General features: G+C 41.4%; 1 protein-coding gene across 5 annotated transcripts in view; it reads right to left on the bottom strand.

Annotated features, from left to right (window-relative positions):
* The window catches only part of LOC145482671 (endothelin-converting enzyme 1-like), a 434,574-nt gene extending 409,304 nt beyond the window's left edge, over nt 1-25,270 (bottom strand). For 3 of the 5 annotated variants that reach the window (XM_081461302.1, XM_081461304.1, XM_081461306.1), the window contains exons 1-5: nt 24,518-25,270; nt 19,741-20,014; nt 12,208-12,404; nt 8,773-9,030; nt 3,312-3,380 (exon numbers count right to left, since the gene is read on the bottom strand). In XM_081461302.1, coding sequence (XP_081317428.1) covers nt 3,312-3,380; nt 8,773-9,030; nt 12,208-12,404; nt 19,741-20,014; nt 24,518-24,565 — 846 coding nt within the window. In that variant the 5' untranslated portion in view covers nt 24,566-25,270. Of the gene's footprint in view, nt 1-3,311; nt 3,381-8,772; nt 9,031-12,207; nt 12,405-19,740; nt 20,015-20,347; nt 20,928-24,517 lie in introns of those variants that run through there. The other 2 variants (XR_014048794.1, XM_081461305.1) reach the window with 2 other exon arrangements.
* Between the last annotated feature and the right edge of the window lie 658 nt (nt 25,271-25,928).

Raw genomic sequence — 25,928 nt, 5'->3', positions numbered from 1 at the left:
TTTGCTCTGAACTTTGATGTAGCTAAAGACTCAGAAAAAAATCTGTTGAAATCTGGATGTGCCATTCCGCGCTCGACAAAATTGAAGTACATCCGGGACATTGCTATTTGCGAGCAAAACATGGCCACGAGCAGAGAGAAGAACATGAATTCAAGCGCTAATCGTGAGTAGAATTTCCTTGTTTTATCAATTTTAGGCGTTCTCGGCTTAGCTAACTATCAGAACTGTCTGTGATTCGCTAGCGCGGAAGAAATTTATTTGCGTGGCTTCCGGGCGATAATTGACGCAACGACAACATGTTGAGTGTTCGCTTACTGCTAACTATGGCCTAGTTTGTTTGAGGTTTAATCGATTTTCGATATGGGAAGCACTTGTTCAGTCCATTTAGGACGATGCAGGCCTTTAGAAAGCGATAGATTAGCTCTCCGCCGCGGTTTTGATATCTGTACGTTCATATTGATTTAGACTCCAATTTCATGTTGAAAGCACCCTTAATTAAATAATGAAAGATGCGAATGCAGCCTAACACTACTGGAAAGATGACCTGAAAAAATTTCAGGCTCTGAACGGGATTCGAACCCACGACCTTTGCGTTACCGGTGCAATGCTCTACCAACTGAGCTATCGAAGCCACATGAGAGCGGTCGTGTGTGAGTTCGGCCCTATATGTTCAGTGGACGTACTACGTAATACTCGGCTCAAGCATATGAATTCCATGGTAATAGATGTCCAACTAAATAAATTGTACAATTCATGATTCAACAAAAAGACGGTGAATTCAGTCTTCCTGGCCTCAAAAGGCATACAGGAGAGTTATTTGCTGTTATTTGAGCTACGATAAGCCTCGTGGAAAGCTAGCTCTAGGACAGAATTGTATCAAGGTTATCAGTGACAAGTAAAATTCTATGGCTATGTTTTTGCGAATCCGGCCACATATGTGTTTCGCTGAAGCTCTTTCCTAACAGTTTTGGCGTTATCTCGGGTTTGAAAGTAAACGAAATAAAAACAGAGGTATATTGGCTTGTGGCGTTTACACTTCCGCGAAGACCTTCGTATGGAACAGGTCAATAAACCCATGAAAATATTGAGAAAAACTAGCAAAAATGTTAAGAATTAACCTTTAAAAACATAACTTTGCCAACCATCTCGTACATACGCTGTCACCTACGAGCTTTTCACAGCATTCTGCTCTTTATCTTCGCTCTCACATACTAGTAATGCTATACGTAATCAACCTAACAATACACTTGAAACACTTGTTTCGTTTTCTTCCCTTTTGTACCATCTTCATTGTTTTTTTTTTCTTTTTATTGTAATGTGTTAGATTTATTTTTGTGGATTAAAAGGTGCTGTAAACACTATTAGTGTGAACATTGTAAGTATAGTATTGTAAGAATAATAAGTTTCGTCTAGTACAATAGTTAATGTCAGCTCTGTAAGTAGTTATTCCCAAGTAGTATCTAGTACTGTAATCATTTATTCTGTGTTCTGTAAGGCAATAACATTAAAAAAAAAAAAAAAAAAACATAATTTAGATCATTAAAAAATCTTTCAACACATGGCGATGGAGAAACTTAACCCTTTTGGGTAGAACTAAAAAAAAAATGATAATAATAAGTTATGTTTTGAGCATCGCAAATCTGCTTAACCAAAGATTTGTTTTTGGTTTTATGGCACTCATTTGATAATATTTTAGAAACGGATACGAATAGTATATTACCCTATTACCCTGAAGGTAATAAGGTAATATACTTCGAACTTGTTAAAGAGATTGAAATTATCCCAACTTCTATGACTAAATATGACAAAATGTCCCCAACAACCGATTTAACGGGTGAAAGCTCGAGCAATTAAGATTTTCACTACTCGTGACACTCGATAACGTTTTCAAATTGTACTCGCCTAAAGGCTCGTGCAATTTTGACAGAATTTTCAAATATCACTCGTAGTGTAAATCCTTAATTGCACTCTCATTCATACTAATAAAAAAAACATATCAGCTCACACAAGACAATCTTTCGGTACAACATGTCCACGCTACGTGACCCATCGATTGAACAGCAAATGATTTTGACGCTGCTACATCAGTGCCCATGATACGTGTCCCTTCGTACAAACAGTACTTGATTCTGTTTCTCCTCCCTTCGAGTGATTCGTAATTTAAAGGAGAAAGTCACGGATTAAACGTCATAGCTTTTCAAACTACGATACTCCAAATGTTAAATCAAAGAGTTCTTAGAGCCTACTTCTGAATGCAAAAGCCCTTGCCGGAATTAGTTCTTACCGATGTAAGTCATTTGAAATTCAAGAACTGAAACGAAATGTATTCCTTGCCTTGTTTCTATGCGCTGTTGACAGGCGCCGTTGCGCTTGGTCGGCGAAGAGCTTGAAACAAGCTGCCTCTTTTAGTACATTTTTATCTCCAAGCGTACTTGCTTCGAGAAACGGGAACAGCAATACATACATTACTGTCGGCTTCAATCCGACAGCTTCACACAGTTCTAAACAAAGCTGTCACAAAGACTAATGCGTAGAACTTTTCGCTATTTCGAACATAGATCTATTCTCGTTCAAGAATACCGAAAAGGAACAGAATTACTAATACATACATTATTGTCAGCTTCAATCTAACACCTCAATATCCTGTATTCGCAAAACAGTTACTTGTAACAAACAAAGTTCAGTTGAAAACCTTAACAATCTGTTATCAAGACCTTGTTCACTTGCTTAAAGAGTAAATACATTATCAGCATTTCGTTTCAGATCAAAGCCAGAAGGTGGCGAAGGTTATACGCTTATACAAGGCTACTAAACACTACGCACAAAATACTTCTAAAGGTTATTTAGTTCAGTAAATAAATTATTGGCGCCTTCATTTCGTTTCAGATCACCAGAAGGTGGCGAAGGTTTAAAGAGATTTACGCGTATACATGTTAAGGGTAGCAGTGGTAGCACATTTGAAAAACAGCGTCCATTATTTCATTATTCGCATCAAAGATCCGATGGCAAATCTGCAAATTTTCAAATGATAAAGCGACGTACACCGTCAGCAGATTTGCTGTAAAGTTAACAGGAAGTGATCGAGTGACAAAGTCAAACTCGCACCCATAACAATACTTCTGAATGCCAATAAATTTGGCATTCAGAATCAAAAAATGGAAGTAAATTTTTATATTAAAAAACTGATCTAAAGAATAGTGATGTGCAGAGGTAACTTGGGTTGTCTGGAGACCTGCCAGATTATGTCAGCACGCCTTCTGTCCCAATTTTTGTTTTCATCCAATGGTAATAAACTACGACAAAAAACACACCTTTCTTCCATCAGTGGTATTAGAAGTCAAACGATCTCTTGAAAGTCCCAGAAGGGCTATCGGTCTAATCTGAAATCAGTCAGAGGAACAAGATTAAATTAACAATTTTCCGAGCCTGTGATTTGTAAAATTATATTTCTCAGGAAAAATACCTGGAATATATATGAATCATTGAAGAAATGTATATAACACTGAGTTGCTCAAAGTCTGTAGTCCGGCGGCATAGCTTTTGAATTGTGTGATTTTTGATACAAGCACCAAACTTTGTAGGATTATGGGCAAACTAACTCTGATTAATTCCTGATATAGTGCCAAGCTCAATTTTACAATTCCAGCTAGTTAGCGATAATTAGATTTTTCACTCATCAGACCCCTCGCGAAGGTCTTGTTCTTTTCGAAAATTAATCCACGTTTTTACTTTATGGTTTTACGTTATTATGCACGTGGTCCTAGAATTGTCATTTTTCGCCATTTTTTATGCAAAAGCAGCTAATTTTCCCGTAAGAAATATTAAATGAATAGAGGCCTTAATTTGCATAAATCTGGACTTGCTCTTGTTACCCTCACATTTCTGTAACACATTCTCTTGGTTTGAAGGTGGGAGTGGCATCTCATTCTAAATTTTTTAAATGCAATTCGATGCAACTACGTACAGTACAGACCGTTGTTAGAAAAAGAAAATGGTTAGCTTGAACATATAGGGGATGAAATGGGTTGATTTGGTAAAACTTAGACGAGAGAATGGCATTGCTCGGTCATTTGAAAGTCAATGTGACACTTAATATAAATCTTGACGAATTCCACGGAACGAAACTGGACCACATATTAAAATGGAAACTATCTCGGCCGAAGAAGCACCAAACAAACACAAAGTATTTTCCAAAAGCAAAAATGTTCCAGTATGTTCCTTTTGGAAGCAACCGGCTACGGAGGTTAACAGTGATTTAAGAGAGGCGAGTACAAGTTCTCGACTGCGATCCTGCGTCCGATCTGTTGCTCACGAGTTATGCCATTTGAATCTAGTATCTAAGCTAAATATCCAATGATTGCCCTTGGAGCCAAATATCACGTGAGTTATCTATAGCAGCGCTGATCAACCACGCGCGAAAACTTAACAATATAATGGAGAAGTCGTCAAGAAAAGGGAAAATGTAACAGCCAATCTATTATTATAGCTGAGTTGATTTCCCACATACAAAATTCTAGAACGCGACAGCCGCGCACTACCGTTTCCAAGCTCTCGGACTGAGAAAGGGGCTGTTCAGCAAAAAGCGTGGCAGCAGGGAACCAAGAGATACACGTGTTATTAATTGCTCACACCCAAGTTAGAGAGGTGTTGCTAATGTTTGACGAAAGCATAGGATGACTAATGTTTTTACGCTTCTTTTGAGGAAAACGATGGCTATGTGATGTGTTTTGGACGCACGGCTAACACAGTACGTAAAGAAATGTACAATAGATGATCCACAGCCATCGGACCTTTTTCTCAGAACTGCCGAAAGAAACCATTACCCCAGACTTTGCTGGCATCGGTAACCATGATTCTTGCGGGACAAACGCTAAATACCAGTCATGAAGCGCGCCCGTAAATTCAAAGAATGTACTCGGCATGTCAAATGTCAACAGATCCCTGTGTTAGTATGCATAGGCGTGATGCTGCATGCATATATACCTGAGCGAGAAAGAAACTGTTGAAAGATTGCATGCTATTGGCATGTAGATAGCCAAGAGCAACAGTGCTATGCTTGTCCTATATCAGATCTGGCAAATGCAGTTGTGAATACCTAAAAGAAATGGGCACAGTATGCCCTCCTAAGCTGAAAATGGGCATTTTTACTGCAGAAGCAGTAGATCAAATCGATAACGCGTCATCGACAACCGCTATAAGCCAACTGTAAAGATTGTTGCAAAAAGAGCTGCGGCAAAAGATGTCAAAGCGCTACTACCCTGCTTTATGTGTGTGATGACCAATTCATTCGCGACTAAGTTTATTGCGATTCGCAAATTTAAAAACACCTAAAAAATCTATAGGTTTTATTGCAGATAATAGTCAAACCAACCGGAGGCCCATCGACAAGATGCAGAGCTTTCTTTGATTTTCAGCAAACGTGGTAATTTTTTTGTTTCCATGGCAACGCGTAGTTAACGGCAACTTGACATATGCTAAAACATAACGAACTTGTAAAAAAGTTGGAACCACTGAAATGAAAGTATTTTGCTGATAAACTAGGGTAAACAGAGTAAGTTCATGATTCTTCATAAATTTTTGTTTCAATGGAAACCAGTGGACGCCGAACTTGGCACTATACCTGAAAATGTATTGGTGACTACTATTAGTGTGCCAAACTTGATGCTTGTATAGGAAAGTGAACAATTTGCCTGAAATTTCGAGTTATGCCACTGGACTACTAGTCAAATCAACAACCTTCAGTTTTCATTTTAAAGTGCTCAGTACTATGACGAAATTAGCATCTTCCCTATCTAAGCCATTTTAAAGCATAAACAAGTAGTTTATACGAGAAGAAAAATGCTGTTTAATATTTTGAAATATCTCTTTTCATTCCAGAGATATTCGGGCTTTTAAATATGCAAATTGGCCAAGTGATGACATCATAACCTCGACCGAACTTTGATCAAATATGATGAAAAAAGATATCTCAGCCAATTTGTATCAGAAATGAGAATCAAACATAATAGCCTTTTAAAGCGAAAAGTGAAGGTTGTTTTCTGGCCACCTTTGGCGTTTCATTTTGATATTTGCCAACGATGCTCCATCTGCATGATCCAGTAAGCACATAAATATCTTATAGGTTGATATTATAACACATTATCAAAAAAGTGTCATAAAAGTTGGGTGTATAACCCTTCTTCAGTGTTCAGAAAACCGTTATACTACTACAGTAGTATAACGGTTTTCAGTCTGCAGGAGTATAACGGTTTTCTGAACACTGAAGAAGGATTATACACCCGAAACGTCTGTTTCTTCAAAGACTTTTATGACACTTTTTAATAATTTGTTACAATATCAGCCTATAAACTATTTAACTGCAAGTGTCACGCATCTTTAACGGTGTTTCCGTTCACCACTCATTTAAAGCATATAAATATGTTAGGTCGAACTAAAAATGTTAAAATCGCAGTCAGGGATGGACATCAGTAGTATACATTCGAAGTTCAGTTTGACGCTGACTCTACTAAAACGTACAAAACAATAATTATAGCTACTTATTCAAAGACGTCTCGACCGAACAACTTCGGTCTTCGTCGGTTTAAAAAGCCAACGGAAATTACTGGCTACCTAACGGTTCAAGTCAAGTCAAGTCATCTTTATTTAAGCAGGGTAGCCCCATCAGCCATAGGCTGGTATCAAAAGGCGCCTGCGTAAAATTAAGACTAAATGATAAAATTCCCTCAAAGTTATGTACAAGGATTTTAAAAATTGAATAAAAAGGAAATTACATATCTATGAAGTACAATTTTTCTAGATCAATACAATTAAAGGTTCACAGTTCTGCGCGTGCTACGTCAGCGAAATGTAACGAGCCACTGCTGAGCGACATAACAAATCACGTGAGTGACTTGCAAATATTCGGAATGTCGATATGTAAATGTTCGTTGCCCGCATTTCGGTTTCTACGAGAATACCAGGCCTCGAGAAAAAGTCTCTTATGGCAATCACGAGCCTTGTCCACAACAGTGGTGTGATTAAATTCTATGTCATGGCCAAACTGATTGGCGTGTTGTGCTACCTTCGAGTTACTGTCTCCAACTCGAACCGCCCTCTTGTGATCTTTTAATCGAGTTGTCAAAACTCTATCTGTCTGTCCATAATAGACGAAGTCACAGCCAAGGCAATCGATTTTGTAAACCACACTTCTTGACTGAAAAGTAGGGGGTTTGTCCTTGGGCCGTGGGAAGCGAGCGCGTAAAACATTAAGAGGTTTGAAACCTATTTTAACATTGTTATCGCGTAACACCCGTGAGACTTCCTCAGAGACGCCTCTGACATAGGGAATGACCACTGAATTGCTCGAGGTGAAAGATCTCTAGCGTCGGAGCTGTCGCTGTTCAGTGGTAGAAACGTCGCGAGAGGGGTCGCGGTAAGATTTGTGATTTTTGATGAACCGCAAAGGGTAGCCTGTTGTTAACCCGCAAGACTTTGAGAACATGTTTCCTCCCTCTGGATCGTTCTGGTTGTGTCGATGGTACAACTGATTGCAGTGTATTAGGACCCACATCCCCTCATTCAGGGCGAGTAATGCCTGACCGTTGTAGTCGTAATTCACGAATTATGACGGCGGAACAAAAGTCAATCGTTTGGTTTAATCCGGTTCGGTCCTTCTTCATTACCGACTGCTCCGGCACACAACACTGATCGTTTGTGTTGGACTGGGTTATGGGAGTTGTAGTCGAGGCATCTGTCTGTATGTGTTGGTTTTCTGTATACACTTACTCGTATCTCTCCATGCACCCTGGTGGTTGTAGTGTCCAGAAAAGAAAGCCTCTTGTCTTCTACTAAGCAGTATGTTTAGGTTTACAGAGTTCAGATGGTTATGGATCTCTTCCACCGACTCTTTCTTTAAGCAAGTATGGCAGGTAGGTCGAGTTCGTGGCCTTGCTACATATTAAAATCAGGTTGGAGGGGACTGGAAAAGAGCGAGTTGCCATGGGAACATAATTTTTTATCATGGTAGGTGTGTTGCCGTAGAACTATTAGCCTACTACGTTTCAATGTTCTCTACTGCAAATTGACCGAGTTATCTCTTGCTATATAGTCATCAGTCCCCTAATCTGCATATTATATACATTTTTTAAACATAAATATCTCCGGAACCAACGCAGATATTTCCAAACACTAAACGGCCTTTTAAATCTTTCGTGTAATTCTATGTGTTTAAAAACGTAAAAGTTCAAGGGGTAAAAATTTAATCATAGTAGCACTTCAATGAAATTCGCTGCATCCAGCTTCCGTTCTGACTCGCGCACAAACATCAACGACACATTTGGAAAACAGGATAGAAAGACAGGACGGAAAGACTGTACACTCCTTAGCAAACTGACCAACATAACAACTAGTGCCGGCCTATGATATGTATTTTCAAAACCCGCTATTAGAAAAATGTAAAAAAAGTGTCATCTAGTGGACAAAAGTACAACCGTTTAAGACATAGCCCTTATGGGTTTTCTAAATTTTATTTTCTTTTGAATTTAATAGGGCAAATGTTGCATTGAAGTAAAGAGAATAACTGGAGGGATTCTCCATGGTTTTCCTTATCTTGCACAATCCACCTGGAAGCGATAAGTCGATCGGTCGGTCGGTCAGACAGTCTGTCTGTTCCTTCCCTTGGTGCGTCAGTCGGCGAGGTACATTTGCATTTGCAGGATAGTATTAGCGAAAAAACAAAAGCCTAGTTGAAGTTACTTCGTAATTATGCGAGAATATATTTTGAGAATGACTTACTTGTACGACGTTGATGCTGCTGTTTCGTTGATCAGCGCCTACAAACACAGTAAACAGCGGTCCTACAGCCAGTTTTCTCCTCATTAAAGAAATATATTTTAACATGTCCCAGGACTCCTCATTCCAATCGTCTGAGGTTACAGTCCAAGATCCGTATTCCTTTATCAGATCGTGTAAAGGCTTGGAACCCCTTCTGTTAATTTCTTCTGTATTTATACATGACTTGTAATAAGCTATCCCTTTCTGAAAGGATGCAAGCTGTAACAGATACACAAATGTGTTTAATGGACATCTTATTTCGATCTGTTTGCATTTTTTTATACCAACTTAGATGTTTTTTCGGCCGGAAATTAGAATATGTCATAACCACCCACCCTCCAGAGGCCGATCCCTCCCCCGGACCCATAAAGCAACTTAAACGTTTTGCTCTTCTCCCCCTGGATGGATGTAAGTCGCCAGCGTTTGGTCAAGTCACCCATCTACAATGCATTTTCGAGAGGCAATTTTAGATTAATGTGTCTTACCCAGAAATGAAACACAAAGACCATGGGCGACCACGTTTAGACTAACCCAAACTAATTCAGGATAAGCAATAATTTTGATTTGCTTTTTTTTTAACTTTGCGGTAAGGTTTTCTGTTTACATTGTTTGGCCTTCAGAGTTCGAATAATCTCAAACTACAGAAGCATTTTTATACAAGAACAAATTTATACCCGCAATATGGTCACGTGATACTGGTTTGCGGATACCTTGTCTTGACAGGTGTCAATTGACCATAACATGGTTGTCCAGTGTCAAAGATGTACGCTGTAAACCAAGGCTGCATGTCTCGGTCAAATTAGTAACTGGAGTATGGCCGCCATGTTGCACGAGAAAAGCAAGTCACGGGTTTCTATGATAATGGGGCTCCGCTTGGCGACCCTTTGGGCCGCCGGAGCTCAGCTATAAAAATAATGCTTCAAGTGCCTTATTTCATTGAGTCAAACTAGCAAGGAGTCAATGATCAAAACATGCCTCTTTGGTGCCGTTATTGTGCAGACAGTGGAATTCGTCACAACAAACATGTTGTCAAAGCAGGGGATGCGAAAAAACACTAGGGGATGCCCCAAAGATCATATTTGCTACTGAAAAGCAGAATGGGATCCGAAATGGAATAGAACTGAGGGAAGCGTTTCGGTTCATCACACCTTCCACCTTCGAGTCATTACTCTTGGATCACTTGGAAGAATTGTCCATAAACCCTCTCTCCACGATTCGTTATTGCTACGGCGCGTAGCAAGATGGACTCCGAGACATGAAAGACGCTGGTGTACAATTTCGCGCAGGGATTCCTCACACAGACCATCTCAAGTCGTGGTTTCCGAACTGTGGATTACTCGTGTTAGACGATCTGATTGGTTCACTCAGCCAATGAACGTACCTTACTACTGACCTACTGTTTGAACCCAAGTCCTTTCCCCTCTTTGAAGCCCGTAAAACTCTCTAGCGAAATAGATCCTTTGTTTCCAGTCACGTGTTTAGAGTGTCCCCCACTCAGTGCATATCAGGAATAGTATTTTCTCGAATTTCCTGAGGCAAGGACAGCCTCGCAAAGAAATACCTAAGTTTTCAAACATTTCTTACCAGGAATTTCCGTTCCATTTGATTTTCGGTTGAATGGTTTTACATTTCAGAAATTTATCCATTATCGTAGTTCCGGCAGAAACTTTTCCACGAAATTTCCACATTATTTAAGCCTGTTTCGAAAGTTTCGGAACTTTTGGTTGAATGGAAGTACAACAATTCTCAGCGGAAAAACCTATTGTTTATTGTCACAAAACATCATACAGACAGACACCGATAGACACAGTGTCCGGTTTGATAAACTGGAGTTGATGGATGTTTTATCACGATAACGATTCTGAGCATAATTAACCTGTATTTACAACCGGGAAAGTAAGCAAAATACGGTGAACATCGATCGATAGATGAATGGAGACTGGGTTTCTGCGGAACCAGTTACTCTGTCCGAAGTGAAACTCCAAAGTATTATCAAAGGTGCGTCAATTAATTTAATGTCAATAGATGCCATGTTACCGTGTGTGCCATGTTCAGTAATTGATCACATACGACGTCAAAATGTAATAAGAACAGAAAAATGGCACACGAAACCACACGAGGCGATAGTCGAGTGTGGCGTTGATGTTCTTACCAGTTCTACATTTTCACTCCTTTTGTGATCAATTACTGAACAGACGCAAGACAGCATGGAATGTATTTGTTCTATACAACTAATGCACTTTGCATATTTGGACACAGGGAGCAGAGGAGTCATATTTGACCGTATTTCCAGTTACATTCATCGTACAATTGTAGCGCGAATTGATCTGTTGTTGATTCAAATCACTATACGTATAGGTTTCAACAGACGCATGACACGATGCATCTACATAGTTGAAACACGTTTAGTGATTTGAATCAACAACAGATTGATTCGCGCTACAGTTGTACGGAGCATGTAACTGGAAATACGGTCAAATAGGACTCCTCTGCTCCCTGTGATTTGATCATCAAAGTTTGATCGAATGACAGATAACGATTTGCACGTGAAGTTGAACTAGCGATGTATAAATTATATCCCGCATCAGCGACTCGTAAAAATGTCTTTAATAAAGTTTTAACTTGTACTGGGAAAAATATTTTCCAAAAAGACCTTTTATTTAACTATTTGCGAAACTCAAACTTCAGTTTCAGATCGCCAACACTTGTGATAAATATTTCTCGAGAAAATAAATTTCTGACCAGCCGACCCTGACAGACAGCGCGTCACCAATACTTATCTTGTCAACTTACCCTTGTGTTTGTATTATTTCATTTGCTCGAATTTACATCTTGTTTACAGAAATGAAAAAGGTTAACTTAGTTCTAAACACAAATCACGGCCTTCCGGCGAGCTACACGACAAGGAAAGTTTGTTTTCTGACAACAAATCATGGTCACTTGCCGGGCTAGTCCGAGCTACTCCGAGCTACGACTCGGAAATTTTTATTTTCTAACCACATATCCTGGCCATTTGCCAAGCTACACAACCTGAAAAATCTGTTTTCTGACCACAATTCGTGGAGCTCCAAATGCTCACTCTTGATGACGAGGGTTAACTTACTTATTGCCGAGAATCACAGCACCAAAGATTGAACACTTGCCTCGAATCTGTACTCGTGACTGTGCACGTGCACGCATGACGTAATCTGGCCCGGCTGCGGGGAGGCCAAAACGGTTAACTCGGTCGTCCCAAAAAATCTCGATACAGACTGGATTAGGATTGCGTTACACTTCGTGAACGCGATAAAGAAACCAAAACATGTTAATGACGTCTGTCCTTCAATTGATCGTAGGTCAGAACCAATGAAAGTGCGAAAACAATTCGGCACATTATATACTAGCTGTTGAACTCACTTTTGAATACTCAGCTTGCGTTTCTTTTGATTTCAGAATCTTGCGTATAAATTGATTACTTTCTTCTTCCATTTTGGTAAACTGATTCCACTCCTTCTTCTGATTGGGTAACGGGTTTTTCTTTTTCCATCCCCCACAGGCGTACTCATAAAAGTTTTCACAGGGATCAATGCTTGGATCTAAAACGTTGAGCAATTCTGCAAAATGAAAACAAAAAAAAACAAAAAAAACGATAAACACGAGGAACGATTGTGAACGTTTGCCTGTTGACACGGAAAGTACACTTATCAAGAAGAATGTTTATACAGGCGGATATGTAATGGATGGTTACTTGAACCAAGTAATAGTAATTGGACCGAGTGGAGTACAATTCACGGAGTAATCGCGCGAGTAATTTCAAAATCGGTCGAGCGCAAAGCGCGAGGCCGATTTGAAACTACGAGTACGATTACTCCCTAAATTGTACGACATGAGGTCCAATTACTAATAATCATATCTATAACAAATTTCGGAATTAAAAATGTCTTATGAGAACTTCTTTTGAGCGAAAACATCTGTAGCACTTTTCCTAAGTTTTGAAAACTGAACAAAACATTGCGAAGGAAGCCATAAAAGCGCGCGTAATTGACGTGCGAATCACGTGGGTATCCAATTACAGGTATCCAATTACAAAAAGTTCAAATTGGACGGCTGTAATTGGACACCCACGTGATCGCGCGACGATTGCGTGACAAATGGGCGCGCGAGGAGCCAATCACGATCGAGATTTTGTTATAGATACCATTATGACTGGCAATCGACTTGGATTCGCTGTTTGATCCGCTGCCATCACAAGCAGAATCAAGTACTGATAGTCCTACAAGACAGGAGGATTGGTAAGTTTTTACTTCTCGCATCTTTGCCGTGACCCTCCTAGGGACGTTATGCTGGTCTTCTGACCTAACCTAGGGTAAGCGGCGTCTTTGCTTCTTTCCTCCGTTTTTTCTTCTTTGCTCAACTCCGTTTTCGGCCGAGAGCTTTTTCTTTTACACTCAATTGTGCCAGTTTTCTGGCCGTTGCGTGTTTTTTCCTTTTGTTAAGCTCGGTCTCCCATCCGGGAGATCAAAATTCTCCAAGTGCTCCTGCTAATGGTGAGGGCCCTTCAGCTGCCCAATTTTCTTCTGGTGCTCCCGCCAGCAGTGGGGCCCAATCGGATTCTCACGAAGTTGCTGGCTCTTCCAGTCGTTTAGCTTCTCCTCGGGTCGCCCCTTCCGAGGGGTCTATTGACTCTTTGGTTGGTTCTCATCAGCCGGCCCCTGTTACTCAGCCTTGCTCTAGCCACTCGCTGGCTCCTCAGGAAGAGGCTGTTCCTCCCTCTCAACAAGCTGATCCGGACGAAGTTTTTTTGCATGCGTCAGACGGCTCTGACATTGAAGAATTTACTGAGGATGTGCCCTCCCTCTCCTCCTCTCAAGCTATCTCTGAGTTCTCTCAGAGCCAAAGTATTCTTAGCAGTGTCCAAAATGTTAAACAAAATGGTAGTGTTATTGGCGACGTCGTAGTCTCCGATGTCGTTGAAGTCCTAGAATCTTCGGATCTGCGTTCTAAGGCTGATGTCGACTCAATGGATCCATCTTTGGCATCGCTTAAACGCAGCAGGTCCAGAGAGCCCTCGTCCAAAAAGAAGTACAGGACTGTCTCTGCCTCCCCCCATGGTGGTGGGCGGCACCGTGGTCTGCCGATGGTTTTGCGAGATCGTCCCACTTAGGGCTGATCTCCCTTCTTGAGACTCTGTTTATTGTTCGTAGTTGATGTTTTTCTTCATTTACCGACTTGTCATGGCGTCTTTTTTAACTCTTAATACCAATGGGTTGCGGGACGCGAATAAGAGGATGGCTCTGCTTCATTGGCTTAGCCATTTGTCTTTGGACCTCGCTTACCTGCAGGAAACCCATGTCACTTCAATTGCTGAGAGCAATTCCTGGTTTTCTTCTTACGGTTTCTTGTCTGTTGTTTCCCCCGGCTCCTCGCACTCCTGTGGTTCTGTTATTCTCTTCCGGCCTAGATATTCGTTGCTTAATTCTTGCACTGACTCGGATGGTCGTTTTGTTTTGGCTGAATTTCAAGATCGTGATGTGATTTTTCGTGTAGGTCTGTGTTTATGCCCCTAACCGGAATCCGGATAGGGACACCTTTTTCAGTTTTGTCTCCCCCAAAATTGATCCGTCGGTTGCCACCCTTGTTTGCGGGGATTTCAATGCCGTTTTTGACCGGTCCATGGATAGGAGGGGTTCCAACGCTTTGGATTATTCCAGGGAAAGCAGTGCTTCCCTTCTTTCCCTCTTTCGTGATTGTGGTGTGGTTGACATTTGGAGATCTCTTCATCCTGCTACCTTTGCTTTCTCTTGGCTTAGGCCAGATGGCACACTGTCATCCAGGTTTGACCTTGTCTGTTGTCCCTATTCATGGATACATCTCGTGCGGTCTTGTGACATGCTGGCTTGCCCTTATTCCGACCATTGTGCTGTTCTTCTCTCTGTTCCTATTCCGGAACCGACTCCTCGCGGCCCTGGCCGCTGGAAGCTCAACACCTCAATCCTTAAGGATGTTGGTTTCAGATCTTCAGTCTCGGATTTCTGGGCTGGGTAGAAAAATATGAAACACTCCTTTGATTCTCTACAATCTTGGTGGGATACGGGTAAAAATCATCTCAACTTGTATTTTATTGCAATCTCTGGCTCAACATTTAAAAGCTCAAATTGACAATGGACGTGTGTCCCTTCTTAATGTTTATGAGTCCACGCTGTCAACAATCGCGTCTCTTGACCATGCAGCGGCTGAGGGTGCCCGCATCAGATCTCGCACCCGTTGGGCCGAGGAGGGCGAAGCCTCCACCAGCTACTTTTTTCGGTTAGAGAAGAGAAATGGCGTTGAGGAATGATTTTCTGCCATGCAGAATCCTGACGGTTCTATCGTGGCTGATGTTCCTGGCATCTGCGATTCATGGATCTCTTTTTATTCTGATTTATTTTGTGCCTGCCCTACCAACACCGATGTCCAGAATCAGCTCCTAGATAATCTGTCTTCTTTCGTCCCTCCTTCGCAGGTCCCCCTTTGTGAGGGCCATCTTACTGTGGAGGAGACGCATAAGGCACTCTTAGGTATGGCTAGAGGAAAATCTCCAGGCTCGGATGATCTCCCGGCCGAATTTTACCTGGCTTTCTGGGATATTTTGGGTCCTGACCTTGTCGAGGTTCTAAATGCCTCCTTTGACTCTGGTCTTCTTCCCTTTTCTCAACGGGGCGCGCTTATCTCCCTCATTTTCAAGAAGGGTGATCGACTATTGCATAAGAATTGGCGCCCTATTAGTCTCTTAAATGTGGACTATAAAATCTGTGCCAGAGCTCTCGCTGGAAGACTTCTAAGAGTTATTCATCATGTCGTGACCCGTGATCAAACCTGCGGAGTCCCCCATCGCTTCATTGGTGAGAACGTGGCCCTCCTCCGGGATATGGTTCACTATGCCAACGATGCGGATCTCCCGCTTGCTATCTTGTCTTTAGACCAAGAGAAGGCTTTCGACCGCGTCGATTGGCCCTTCCTCCAGTCTACCTTCTCTCGAATGGGTTTTGGCCCATCTTTCATCAAGTGGGTGGTTTTGCTTTACTCTGACATTCGGAGCTCCATCCTCATCAACGGTTACACCTCTCGTTACTTTAAACCTTCTCGGGGAGTTAGACAGGGTTGCCCCCTGTCTCCTCTCCTCTATGTTCTGACTATGGAAGTCCTGGCGGTTAATATCCGGGCCCACCCGGCCATCGAGGGCCTTGTGTTGCCTCGTGCTTCTGTGTCTTTGCCGGTTTTATCTTTATATGCCAATGACACATCTGTCATTTCATCATCAGATGCTGCTACGGTGGCTGTATTTGACACGTATGCCCTCTTTGAGGCCGGCATCGGAGCCAAATTAAATATGGAGAAGTGCAAAGGCCTTTGGCTTGGCGCTTGGCGTGATCGTGTGGATGCACCGGTGCCAATCGAATGGTCGTCCTCCAAGCTAATAGTCCTGGGTGTTTTCATTGGGAATGGTAACGTTGACACTGCTAACTGGCGCCCTAGAATTGAGGCCGTTGAGAACTGCCTTTCTTCATGGCGTTCACGGTCCCTCTCATATAGCGGCAAAGCCCTTGTTATTAATGCTCTCGCTCTGTCAAGGATCTGGTATGTCGCCTCATTGGTGCATATGCCGCCCTGGGTCCTTGCTGAGCTCAACTCTATTATCTTCAAATTTTTCTGGAGTGGGAAGCGTGACCTTGTGGCTCGCAATGTAGTAATCCATGACCGCTCCAAGGGTGGCTTTAACATGGTCTCTATTGCTCTTAAAGTTAATGCTCTCTTGGTGCAATGGATCCGCCGTTATCTGTGCTCCCCGAACAGCTGGGTCTCTCTAATGACCTTCTGGTTCTTTGACCGTTTTGGTATAGACCCCATGAGTGTCTTCTCGGCGCCTTCGGCTTTCTCTCCTGCCGGGCTTCCTCCCTTTTATGCTGCCATGCTGAATGCGTGGAAAACTCTGAATGGCTCAGCCTCTCCAAATGGCTTGGTTGTACGCTCTTTGGTCGAAAATGTAGACCTCCCGGCATCCTCCTTTTCTTGCAAATCGTGCTACCAGTTGTGTCTCCTTAATCACCCTTGTCGGCCTCATTGTGTTACCAAATTCAGACCTTCCTTTGTTGACCTCGACTGGCCTTCAACCTGGAAATCTCTGTTTTTCTTGCCCTTGGACAGGCAAGTCATTGATCTGAATTGGAAAGTAGCTCATGGGGTCTTGTACACCGCTGAACGGCTATCCTCCTTTGGTTATAACCTGCCCACCAATTTTTTTTGCGGTTATCACATGGAGTCCTCTGAACATCTCTTCTTTTCGTGTCCCCTCATCCAGAGTGGCATTGGCTTTGCTCAATCTCTGCTCTTTCGGGCCTCCCCCTTGGCTCCCTCCATAACTGTGCGACACATGCTCTTTGGTTTTAGCAGCGACGAGCTTCTTTGTGTTCCTCGGGTCTTCTCCTACTTACTGAATCTTTGTAAGTTTTTAGTCTGGTGCCAGCGCAACGACTATCGCTTCCGCTCAGTACCACCCAGTGCTCTCAGGCTCCTGGCCTGTCTCAAGTCAAGGGCAAATTTCTATTTGCCTCTGTACTTCAAGCGTTTCCTCTCTCAGCGGCGTCGTCGCCTCTTCCATCGTCAATGGGGTGCTAATGGCGTCGTTGGCCGTGTCTCTGACGGTTCCTTTAAACTGAGTTTTTGAGCGCCTGGTTTTATCTAGAACTTTTTGGTTTCTTCGTTTTTATTACACGTATTGAAGTCTTTGGTCTCTTTCCCTAGTCCTGGTCGCCTTTGTTGGATGTACTGAGCTAGTTTTTTTTTTTTTTTTTTTTAAATCAGTCTTTCTTTTCTCGCTTTTACTGCATGTGCTAATGTTTTTAAACTGTGTCTATTGTCTTTTGCCTTTTATGGTGGGGCGGGGGTTCGACTCCCCGGCGAAGTTGGCGAGCCGGCCTCGTATGAGGGTGCTCCCCCTCTTTGGCGGTACTTTTTCATCTACGCCTCTATGGTCGGTGGACATTGCACTGCGTCCATCGTACCGCCTTAAATACAAAAAAACTTTAAAAACCCAGAAAACATGCCTCTCATTTGCGCATAGCAGGTACTAGAGAGACAAGACAAATGACGTAAAACTTTAACTGAACCTGTTACCATTGTTAGCGAGTGGAATTTTCTTGGGCGAGCTCGGAAAGTCGTGGTTATGAGAGGGAGCTTCCTATGGAGTATACGAGTGAAGCTGAGTGACGAGTGACCGGCAAGGAGTACACAAGGGAAAATAAAGGACAATTTTTGGTTGGTTGATCATTTATACTTCTCGCAAATCGGAGCTGAGTGAAAAGGCCTTAATCGTATTACCGGCTGTGACTACGAGCAGTTTCTCTCTTTTGCCCTAAGATGACTGAGATCCGCGAGGGGAAAGCGCAAACGAACAAGCAGAGTCCAGCGACGAAACCGCGAGCTGCGAGAATCGCTAGGGTCGGAAGAAGAAACAGGTGGTAGATGGTTTTTACTGATTTTAAGCTTCACTGCTTTGTCTAGGACATAGCAGTGAAGCTAAAAACCACCTAAATTGCCTTAAATCGATCTAGAAACCTCTAAAGAACAAAGGAAACATACACCTGAAGCAAGGTAGGCTTATCTTTTTTCATACTCTTTCATGTTTTTTAGGGTTAAGAATATAACGGTTTTTCCCTTATAAATCGTCATATTTGACTGGTGTGTCTGTATGTACATGGATGTTTAAGTTACTTGCGAACTCGCCTCCTGGTTTGCGTTCTTCCCTCGCGGATCTTAGTGCAAAAAAGGAGACTGTCTGCAGTATATAATGCACTCAAAGCTTTTAAAAGGAGATGAAAGCAAAGTTTGTAAACTCCATGGACTCCCATGTAAAAAAGACGGGAGTACTCGACGGAAAGTTTGAAAAAACCCTAAGAAGTATTAGGATCTTGTTTTGTGGGCGTGGATTGAATTTTTTTTCTCCCCTAAAAGGTACCAATCTTACGCAACAAATTATCTCCTGTCATATTTTTTCGGCTCAATACCCTAAAAGGCACCGCAAAAGCTCCCGCTGTGGACCTTTTGAGGCTGAACACCCTAACAGGTACCAAACCGCGTTTTCAAGCCCTGAAAGGTACGACGAGCACTCCCGTCATTTTTATATGGGAGTCTCCCCAGGCTCCTTATCCTATTCGTGGCAAGAGAGGTTTACTTGATCGCAAAACCTCTGTTGAAATGAAGTTCATTCCTTCAAAATGTGCTTAAGGTTTTTACCTTTTTAAAAATATATAAAAACGACGTCAAGTCGGTCTCCTAGCGTTCTCCTAGCAACGGCAAGTTACAGCTTCATGGGGATGCGTACCTACGCAAGAAAGGAAATTGACGTTTCTGGGTGCCATCGCGACGTCTACCGTGAAATGAGCAGCAGGGGAGAGCCCCGTTCATAATTCGCTCTATGCTCGATATGTTTTCCCCTTTAAATTATGTAAATCCATTATATATGTTTCTTTTAAAGATGGATAAATAAAGCTTATTATTATTATCATCATCATCATCATCATCATCATCATCATTATCATCATCATTATTGTTATTATCATATTGTGTTTTTCCGTTTACGTTTCCGATTACTCACCCCGAGCTTTAGACTAGGTAGGCTACCTCTGCTTCTACTTGGCCAGAGCGCGTAGATAACAGACCGACAGCGACCCATGCCGTGCCCCCCATTTTATACTTTTGTATATCGAATAACTCAACAATCTGTAACAGACTTATTAGACTGCGAGCTAACCTCCAAAGTAGACACTCTTTGGGTTCGTCACGCAATCTTCGTGGCAGAAAGATTGCGTGACGAGCCCAAAGAGCGTCTGCGAAGGAGGCTAATTGCGAGCAGTCTCTCTTTTGCTCGCAGTCTATGTCAGACTTAAAAGAGTTATGTTCTGACAGCGTTACCTGTGGATGTGATAACACAATCCTTCGTCACGCATGGGTATACGCCTTGATGTAACCCCTCTGTTGACTTCTCTTTTATTGGTGAGTTTGAATGGACTTGTACATAAAGAAAGCCGAAGACAACTGCCAAGAGAATGAACATGGAAAGCAGGAATGCTATAAAGCCAACTAAAAGCTTTTCTCGTTTCGTGAGCTGTTTTTTGGAGTTCTCGTCCTCTTTTGGCTGTCTCGCTATCAGCAATTTTTCCGACACGGGCGATAGTTGCACATCACGCTGTGAAAAAAAAGAGAAAAAACTAAATAAATAAATAAATAAATGAATAAATAAAATAGAGTGTAATAAAATTTAAATTTCCAAAAATTGAGCACTTTTTAGCCAACTACTGTCAAAACATATCAGAACTAAAAACATGGACAGTTTCGCCTAGAAGATCGTGAAGACTTGCGTTACTTTTATGGGGCCACCTATGGGTTACGAGATTTAAATCTGTTTCCCGTATGAAAAATGTATACGAGAATTCTGTAAAAACGATGTAAAATAATGACGAAAAACTGATTGCTAAAATGATGATAACACAAGCAGCCTTATTCTGTGACGTATAAATACCTCTATGTCATTTTAAACGTTCCTCATCACAGCTTGTCGATAAATAATGTTTTCTGTTTCTACTCCCTATCTACTGTTTTTCAACAGGGCGGTTTTCCCCATTCCTGGATAGGTGGTACATTATAATCAACAATTGCTCTGTTGGTCAGTTTCATTTCACGACTTAGGTGTTAAAACTGTAGATGACTAAAAGGTTTGTGCCTCAATAATGACGCAAGGATTTACATGCTGTAGTCTCTTGGTTTCTTTGAACGACGTAATCAAAACAGGAATCGGAGCCTGCAAAGCATAATGGTCTGTTAGTTCAATCGAAAGAAAAGGCACAGAATGTGTACATGTGCCTACACGTGGAACCGTTTTATGCTACGTGCACCGAGCAATCTATTTGTCACCCATTTGTTTGATCCAGAGCTTTCCGTCCAACTAAACAGAGTAACGCAGTAGCAAGTAACGAGTAACGGAGCAACGAGGAAACAAGAAACGGCTAAAGAATTCAAAGGGTTAGAATTAAAATCTTTAAAAGATGCCCCGAATCGGTTATAATCCATTTTCATTATTAACATGTAATAGTCAGTTCTACAAGGCCAATTCACAAAGCAAGCCTGTCGATTCGTGCTCTTAACGGCCCATAAGCTACAAAGTGAGTGTAAAATAAAATTGTTGTGGCTAAATGACCAGCAACCGATCCAGGTCGTCAAAACACTAACTCACCTGCAGTCCGAATTTTTTTGTTTTAAATTCTAGTAATATAAAAATCAAAAGATTTTAGCCAATCCAAAGTATGATATGTCGACTAAGAAGTGCTAACGGCGATTCAGAAGAGCATTTTACCGTATTTCATCACTGAAGTTAGTTGGGCAAAGAATCTAAGACATGACTGGCAGTTGTGACACTTGTGTTCTGAATCTTGGCACACTGGTCAAGGTTTTTAAAACACTTCTTTTACTTCCGGTAAATCGTAGTTTGGATTGGCTAAGTTCTTTTGACACAATGTCCATTAAAATAATGGCTTAATAGGCACCGCTTCACATTCGTTCAGCTGGCGCATACTCTACAAGGCGTAATCTTTTCACAAGCAAAGAATCCTAGAGGGCCAAATGATCCAACAATGACAACCCAGCTCAAACTGTTCCCATCAGGAATTACTTAACGAGTATAAAATTATGCTGGTGGCGTACGACCTTTCTACCCTCATGTCGAAAACGTTTCGTTTTCTACTTTTTTAGATGCTTTTAAAACATTCTTGACCTTGTTAAATATTTTGTCGTGTCTGGTTATGATTTCCTCTCCCTTTACAATACTGCTGTGTAATGTAGAACAACTTTCGCTGCTACACTTTGTAGCTCTTGCAGTCGAAATACTTCTTGCCCCTACGCCTTCTTCTGACGTTTCTTAAAATATTGAGGTTGTACGGAGATAAATTAAACTATGTCAGTACGTCGATTAATCGACCATCTATTGCAGAGAAAAACTCGCTTCGATAGTTACTACAGCTTTCGACTTCACTCCAAGAGTACAGGGGTTTTTAACCTCATAAAATCTGAAGCCTTGTGGCTGCCAACCAAAGTAAAAACCAATGCCATACAAAATTGCCCCAAGAACCAATGTCAGCTCTCCGAGAGAATTTACTGTTTCACCTTTGATCAAAAACAGTATACTATAAAACATTGAAGAATACAAAAGCAAAAACCGACACAACGTAGTGTGATTTTTTGAAGGTGTACTATATTTCGGCTGGCCAAACCAGCCTTCTTCAGGTACAATGGAAGATTTTACATTGGTGCGTGTTTTTATGTAGCCGATATTTACGTAATACCGGAAATACGCAAAAGTAATTGATAGTGTAAATTGAAGATAAGCATACGGTAAAATAAAATAACATGATAAAAGAACATAATAAAAGAAAACAAATGGAAACAGTTAATATGTTTCTTCAGATGAAAGTGGCCTTTATGGACTGGGGAGTGGCGGCCGTTATGGGGAGGGGTGTAATGTGCCACTTTTTTTAGGAGGTTGCAGCATTTGTATATTTAAAAAATACTTCCAGTAGCATAGAAATATCGAACACAATCAAAATATATCAATAAAGCAGAAAGAGAGGCAAACGCTGCGTAGTGCGGATCACGTTTCGTGACCTTTTACAATATAAAATGGGGTTTTGTATACATGTATACCATTCGTCAGTCCTTGATTTACTTGCCGTTGTGGAGAGGTTATTTTGGTAGTTTGGGACGAACTTTAGTGGCCGTTGTCGTTGTGAAGAGGTGGGCGTTGTAGAGAGGTTAAAATAAAAGTGAATGTGTGGACTGTCCGCCAGGACGAAAAAAAAGTGGCCGTTGTAGGGAGGTGGCTGTTAGTGGAGGTTCGACAGTATATTATGGAACTAGCGTGAGGTCCGTATTGAAGAAATATTGCTCAATTTTTTTTTTCGCAGATTCATGGACCGAACCGCACTTGCAAAGGAAAAAAAGAACGAGACCAATATTCTCCAATACGGACCAAAACAAGCTAGTTCAATAACACAATGGCCCTTTTTAACATGTTAAATTGATTTGCCTCCACGATGTATATTCTCGATAAACGCGCGCGCGAAAGGTAAGCATTTATTTAGAATCTCACATCGCTTTTGTGAACATTTAACTGAAATTGTCCTCCAAACACGAAGATAAAAAGATTTAAACACGGCAAAAAACGGTTGTTTTGTGCAATTAATTTATTGATTCATGAGCAGTCCATCTTAACGAGCCGTATTGTTAAATTCGAACCACTAGGGTAGCCTGCGTAGGAGTCTTTTCCGTTTCCTTTCAGGCAAGCGGGAGTCGCGCGAGGGCACGGGGACAGAGGTAAAAAAAAAATTCGTGGCACGGGGAGGGACAGGGAAGGAAAGCCTGCCCCTCCCCCCAGCCACTAATTTTTTTTTGTTACCTCTGTCCCCGTGCCTTCGCGCGACTCCCGCTTGCCTGAAAGGAAACGGAAAAGACTGCTACGCAGGCTACCACTAGGGGAATCAGTCAGAATTCTCTTCTTTATCGCCAATTAGTTTGGATCTAAAATTAACAGAGCAACCTGAACACTGCTGATTAGCACTGAGTATGGTATTATCGATGAGGTGGTCCAATTCTGTACCAATGCTGTTCACACCAAATGCCATTTAGCACATCGAGTGAAACCTGGCAATGTTTACTTCCTGGACAGTAGAAATATTAAAAAATGTTACAAGACAGCCGACCAGTCAGATTGATTGAGGCTTCGGGCAGTTTTCTATAACTTGTCTTCAAAAACGTTTCAATTATGAACGGAAAAATTAAAGGAAGGTGTCTCGACTGTGATCATAGTACGACAAATAATTTAGTCAATTGAAATTTATTATGTTTCCATTACAAGACGTTGAATGGGCTGATATGCAGACTATTGTGTTAATTTCTGTAATATTGAAAGCCTAAATTTATTATTGTCCGGCCTGAGGCCCATCGATAAATTATGTGTTAAAACTGTTTGCACCCAAGCTGAGAAAATTTGACACTAACTCCCAGAAATTAATTTGCATACGGTAATATAATTTACCGGCTTTTACTAATTCTTAACCGAAAGCTAAAGCTTTTTTAATCCAAGTGCAGTAGCATGGACAACTTCTTTGGAATAAAGTCAGTGGAGGTCCAAGCAGTTATTCGCAAATCTAAATTAATGTCGAGATCTTGAATAACCAATTTAATCCGTACTGGGAAGAAAACGACAGCGACTAGAGTGCACTAGTTTACTAACAGGCGACCATACACCTAAGTTCTTTGAGAATTATTGAGATGCAAATCATTCCCAGCATATGACGTTTTATATCAAGTTTCGCTTGCCAACCGTTTTCAAAAGTCTGAAGAACGTCAATTTAAATGGAATAATGCAAGTTCACGTTCAAGCTCAAGGTTCTTAATTGAACAGTGTTTTCGGTACGCAGAGCGCAGAGCTAATTTAATTTAACTATAACTTTAGGGCGAGCATTATAACTATAACGAAAGGTTTCACTGACCCGACGGAGCACTTTAACAAATGACAGTGCACTGATTGTGTTATCTATCATGTATTATTCTTACGTCCGCTCACTTGGCCACGTCAACAGACGATAGATATGAAGTACGTGAGCAAAACCGTGCAGATTTAAGTGGACTGTGTACTTACAAAACTTGTTCTTCTTTCCGACACCGAGGAATTTTTATCCAGTTCCATCGCCAGCGGGATGTTCAGTGTTCTTTCTCAGCTTTCTCGTCATGCAATAGAACCGCTATACATGCCTCAATTAACGCAATTAATGCAATTGAACAATCACAGTTTACTATTGTTTTGAAATGCTAATTTTGCATCTGCCTGCCAACTGACGTTTTTAATGCATCAGTGCTTTAGTAGGCTCAGCTCAATTTTAGGCCCTCCGTCATCCTTCGGCGGGGAGCATGGGCTCCTGTTTCGAACAGCGACTGATTAACCTATTGTTGCAAGCTGAGGGTTAGTCTGCCTGGTGGGAAAGTTCATGCAAGTCGAATTTGCTTTTTTTTTTTAAATGATGGTTTATGTAGTACACGAGCTGAGTTTAAATTCAACGTCAGATGACCGGTTGTTTATCGTCCATAATCATGGCACATGAACGTTTGTCCTCCTGTGACGGTTCTGTCCGACTTGAAACTGTGTAACTGATGATCTGTGTCTCTAGGAACGGATTTTGTCGCTCTGGACGACCTGACTGACGTCACTTGTAGGTAACCGAAGGCTGGGGACTTTTATGGTTTGGAGGGATACCTCCCTTCAATCACAGCTCTTCAAAATTGTTTTACATCTTCGTGTTTTAAACAAAAACACTGACGTTTAGTAAACTTACTAACTTTTAATTGTTCTTAAGGTACCATGCAGGCTCAGTTTTTCAAATAAATCCATTTTAAATATTCGTACCTAATGCCATGCTCGTTTAGAACATGGCTAATTGGAGGAGAGACACAAAGATGACATTATCGACATTTTTTGTCACCTTATTATATGAAACAAATAGATTCCCTATTGCTGTGCTTCTGTTCAGTAATTGATCACAGATGATCGACGTCAAGACGTGATAAGAACAAAAAAAGTGGCATACGAGCCTTTAGGTGAGTGTGTCACCATGATAGCGACACATGCAGGCATCTTCAGTCTTGTTAGCTCTTTTCTCTCTCTTCTCTCTTCTCTTAAGGGTGCCTTTCTTTAAGAAAGTCCAAGATTGGATTCTTAAATCCGAAAGAATCCGAAAACGGATTTTGCGTTTATTTACTAAACAGATCAATCCAAGATCTCTCGGATCATGGTGCGTCAAAGGAACCGAAAAATCCAATCGATTCTTCGGTTCCTTTGACTTACCATGATCCGAGAGATCTTGGATTGATCTGTTTTGTAAAGAAATACAACATCCGTTTTCGGATTCTTTCGGATTTAAGAATCCAATCTTGGATTTTAACGCACACTACCCATATTGCGATGAAACTAACGAAAACGAAATACAATATAATTATTTTGTCCACAAAAAATAGAATATACGTTAATTCTCATTAAAGACTAATATAGAACAGGC

This window comes from Orbicella franksi, chromosome 3, assembly GCF_964199315.1.
Source record: "Orbicella franksi chromosome 3, jaOrbFran1.1, whole genome shotgun sequence".
In the NCBI taxonomy this organism is placed as follows: domain Eukaryota; kingdom Metazoa; phylum Cnidaria; class Anthozoa; order Scleractinia; family Merulinidae; genus Orbicella; species Orbicella franksi.
This window is presented reverse-complemented; position numbering and strand designations above follow the sequence as displayed.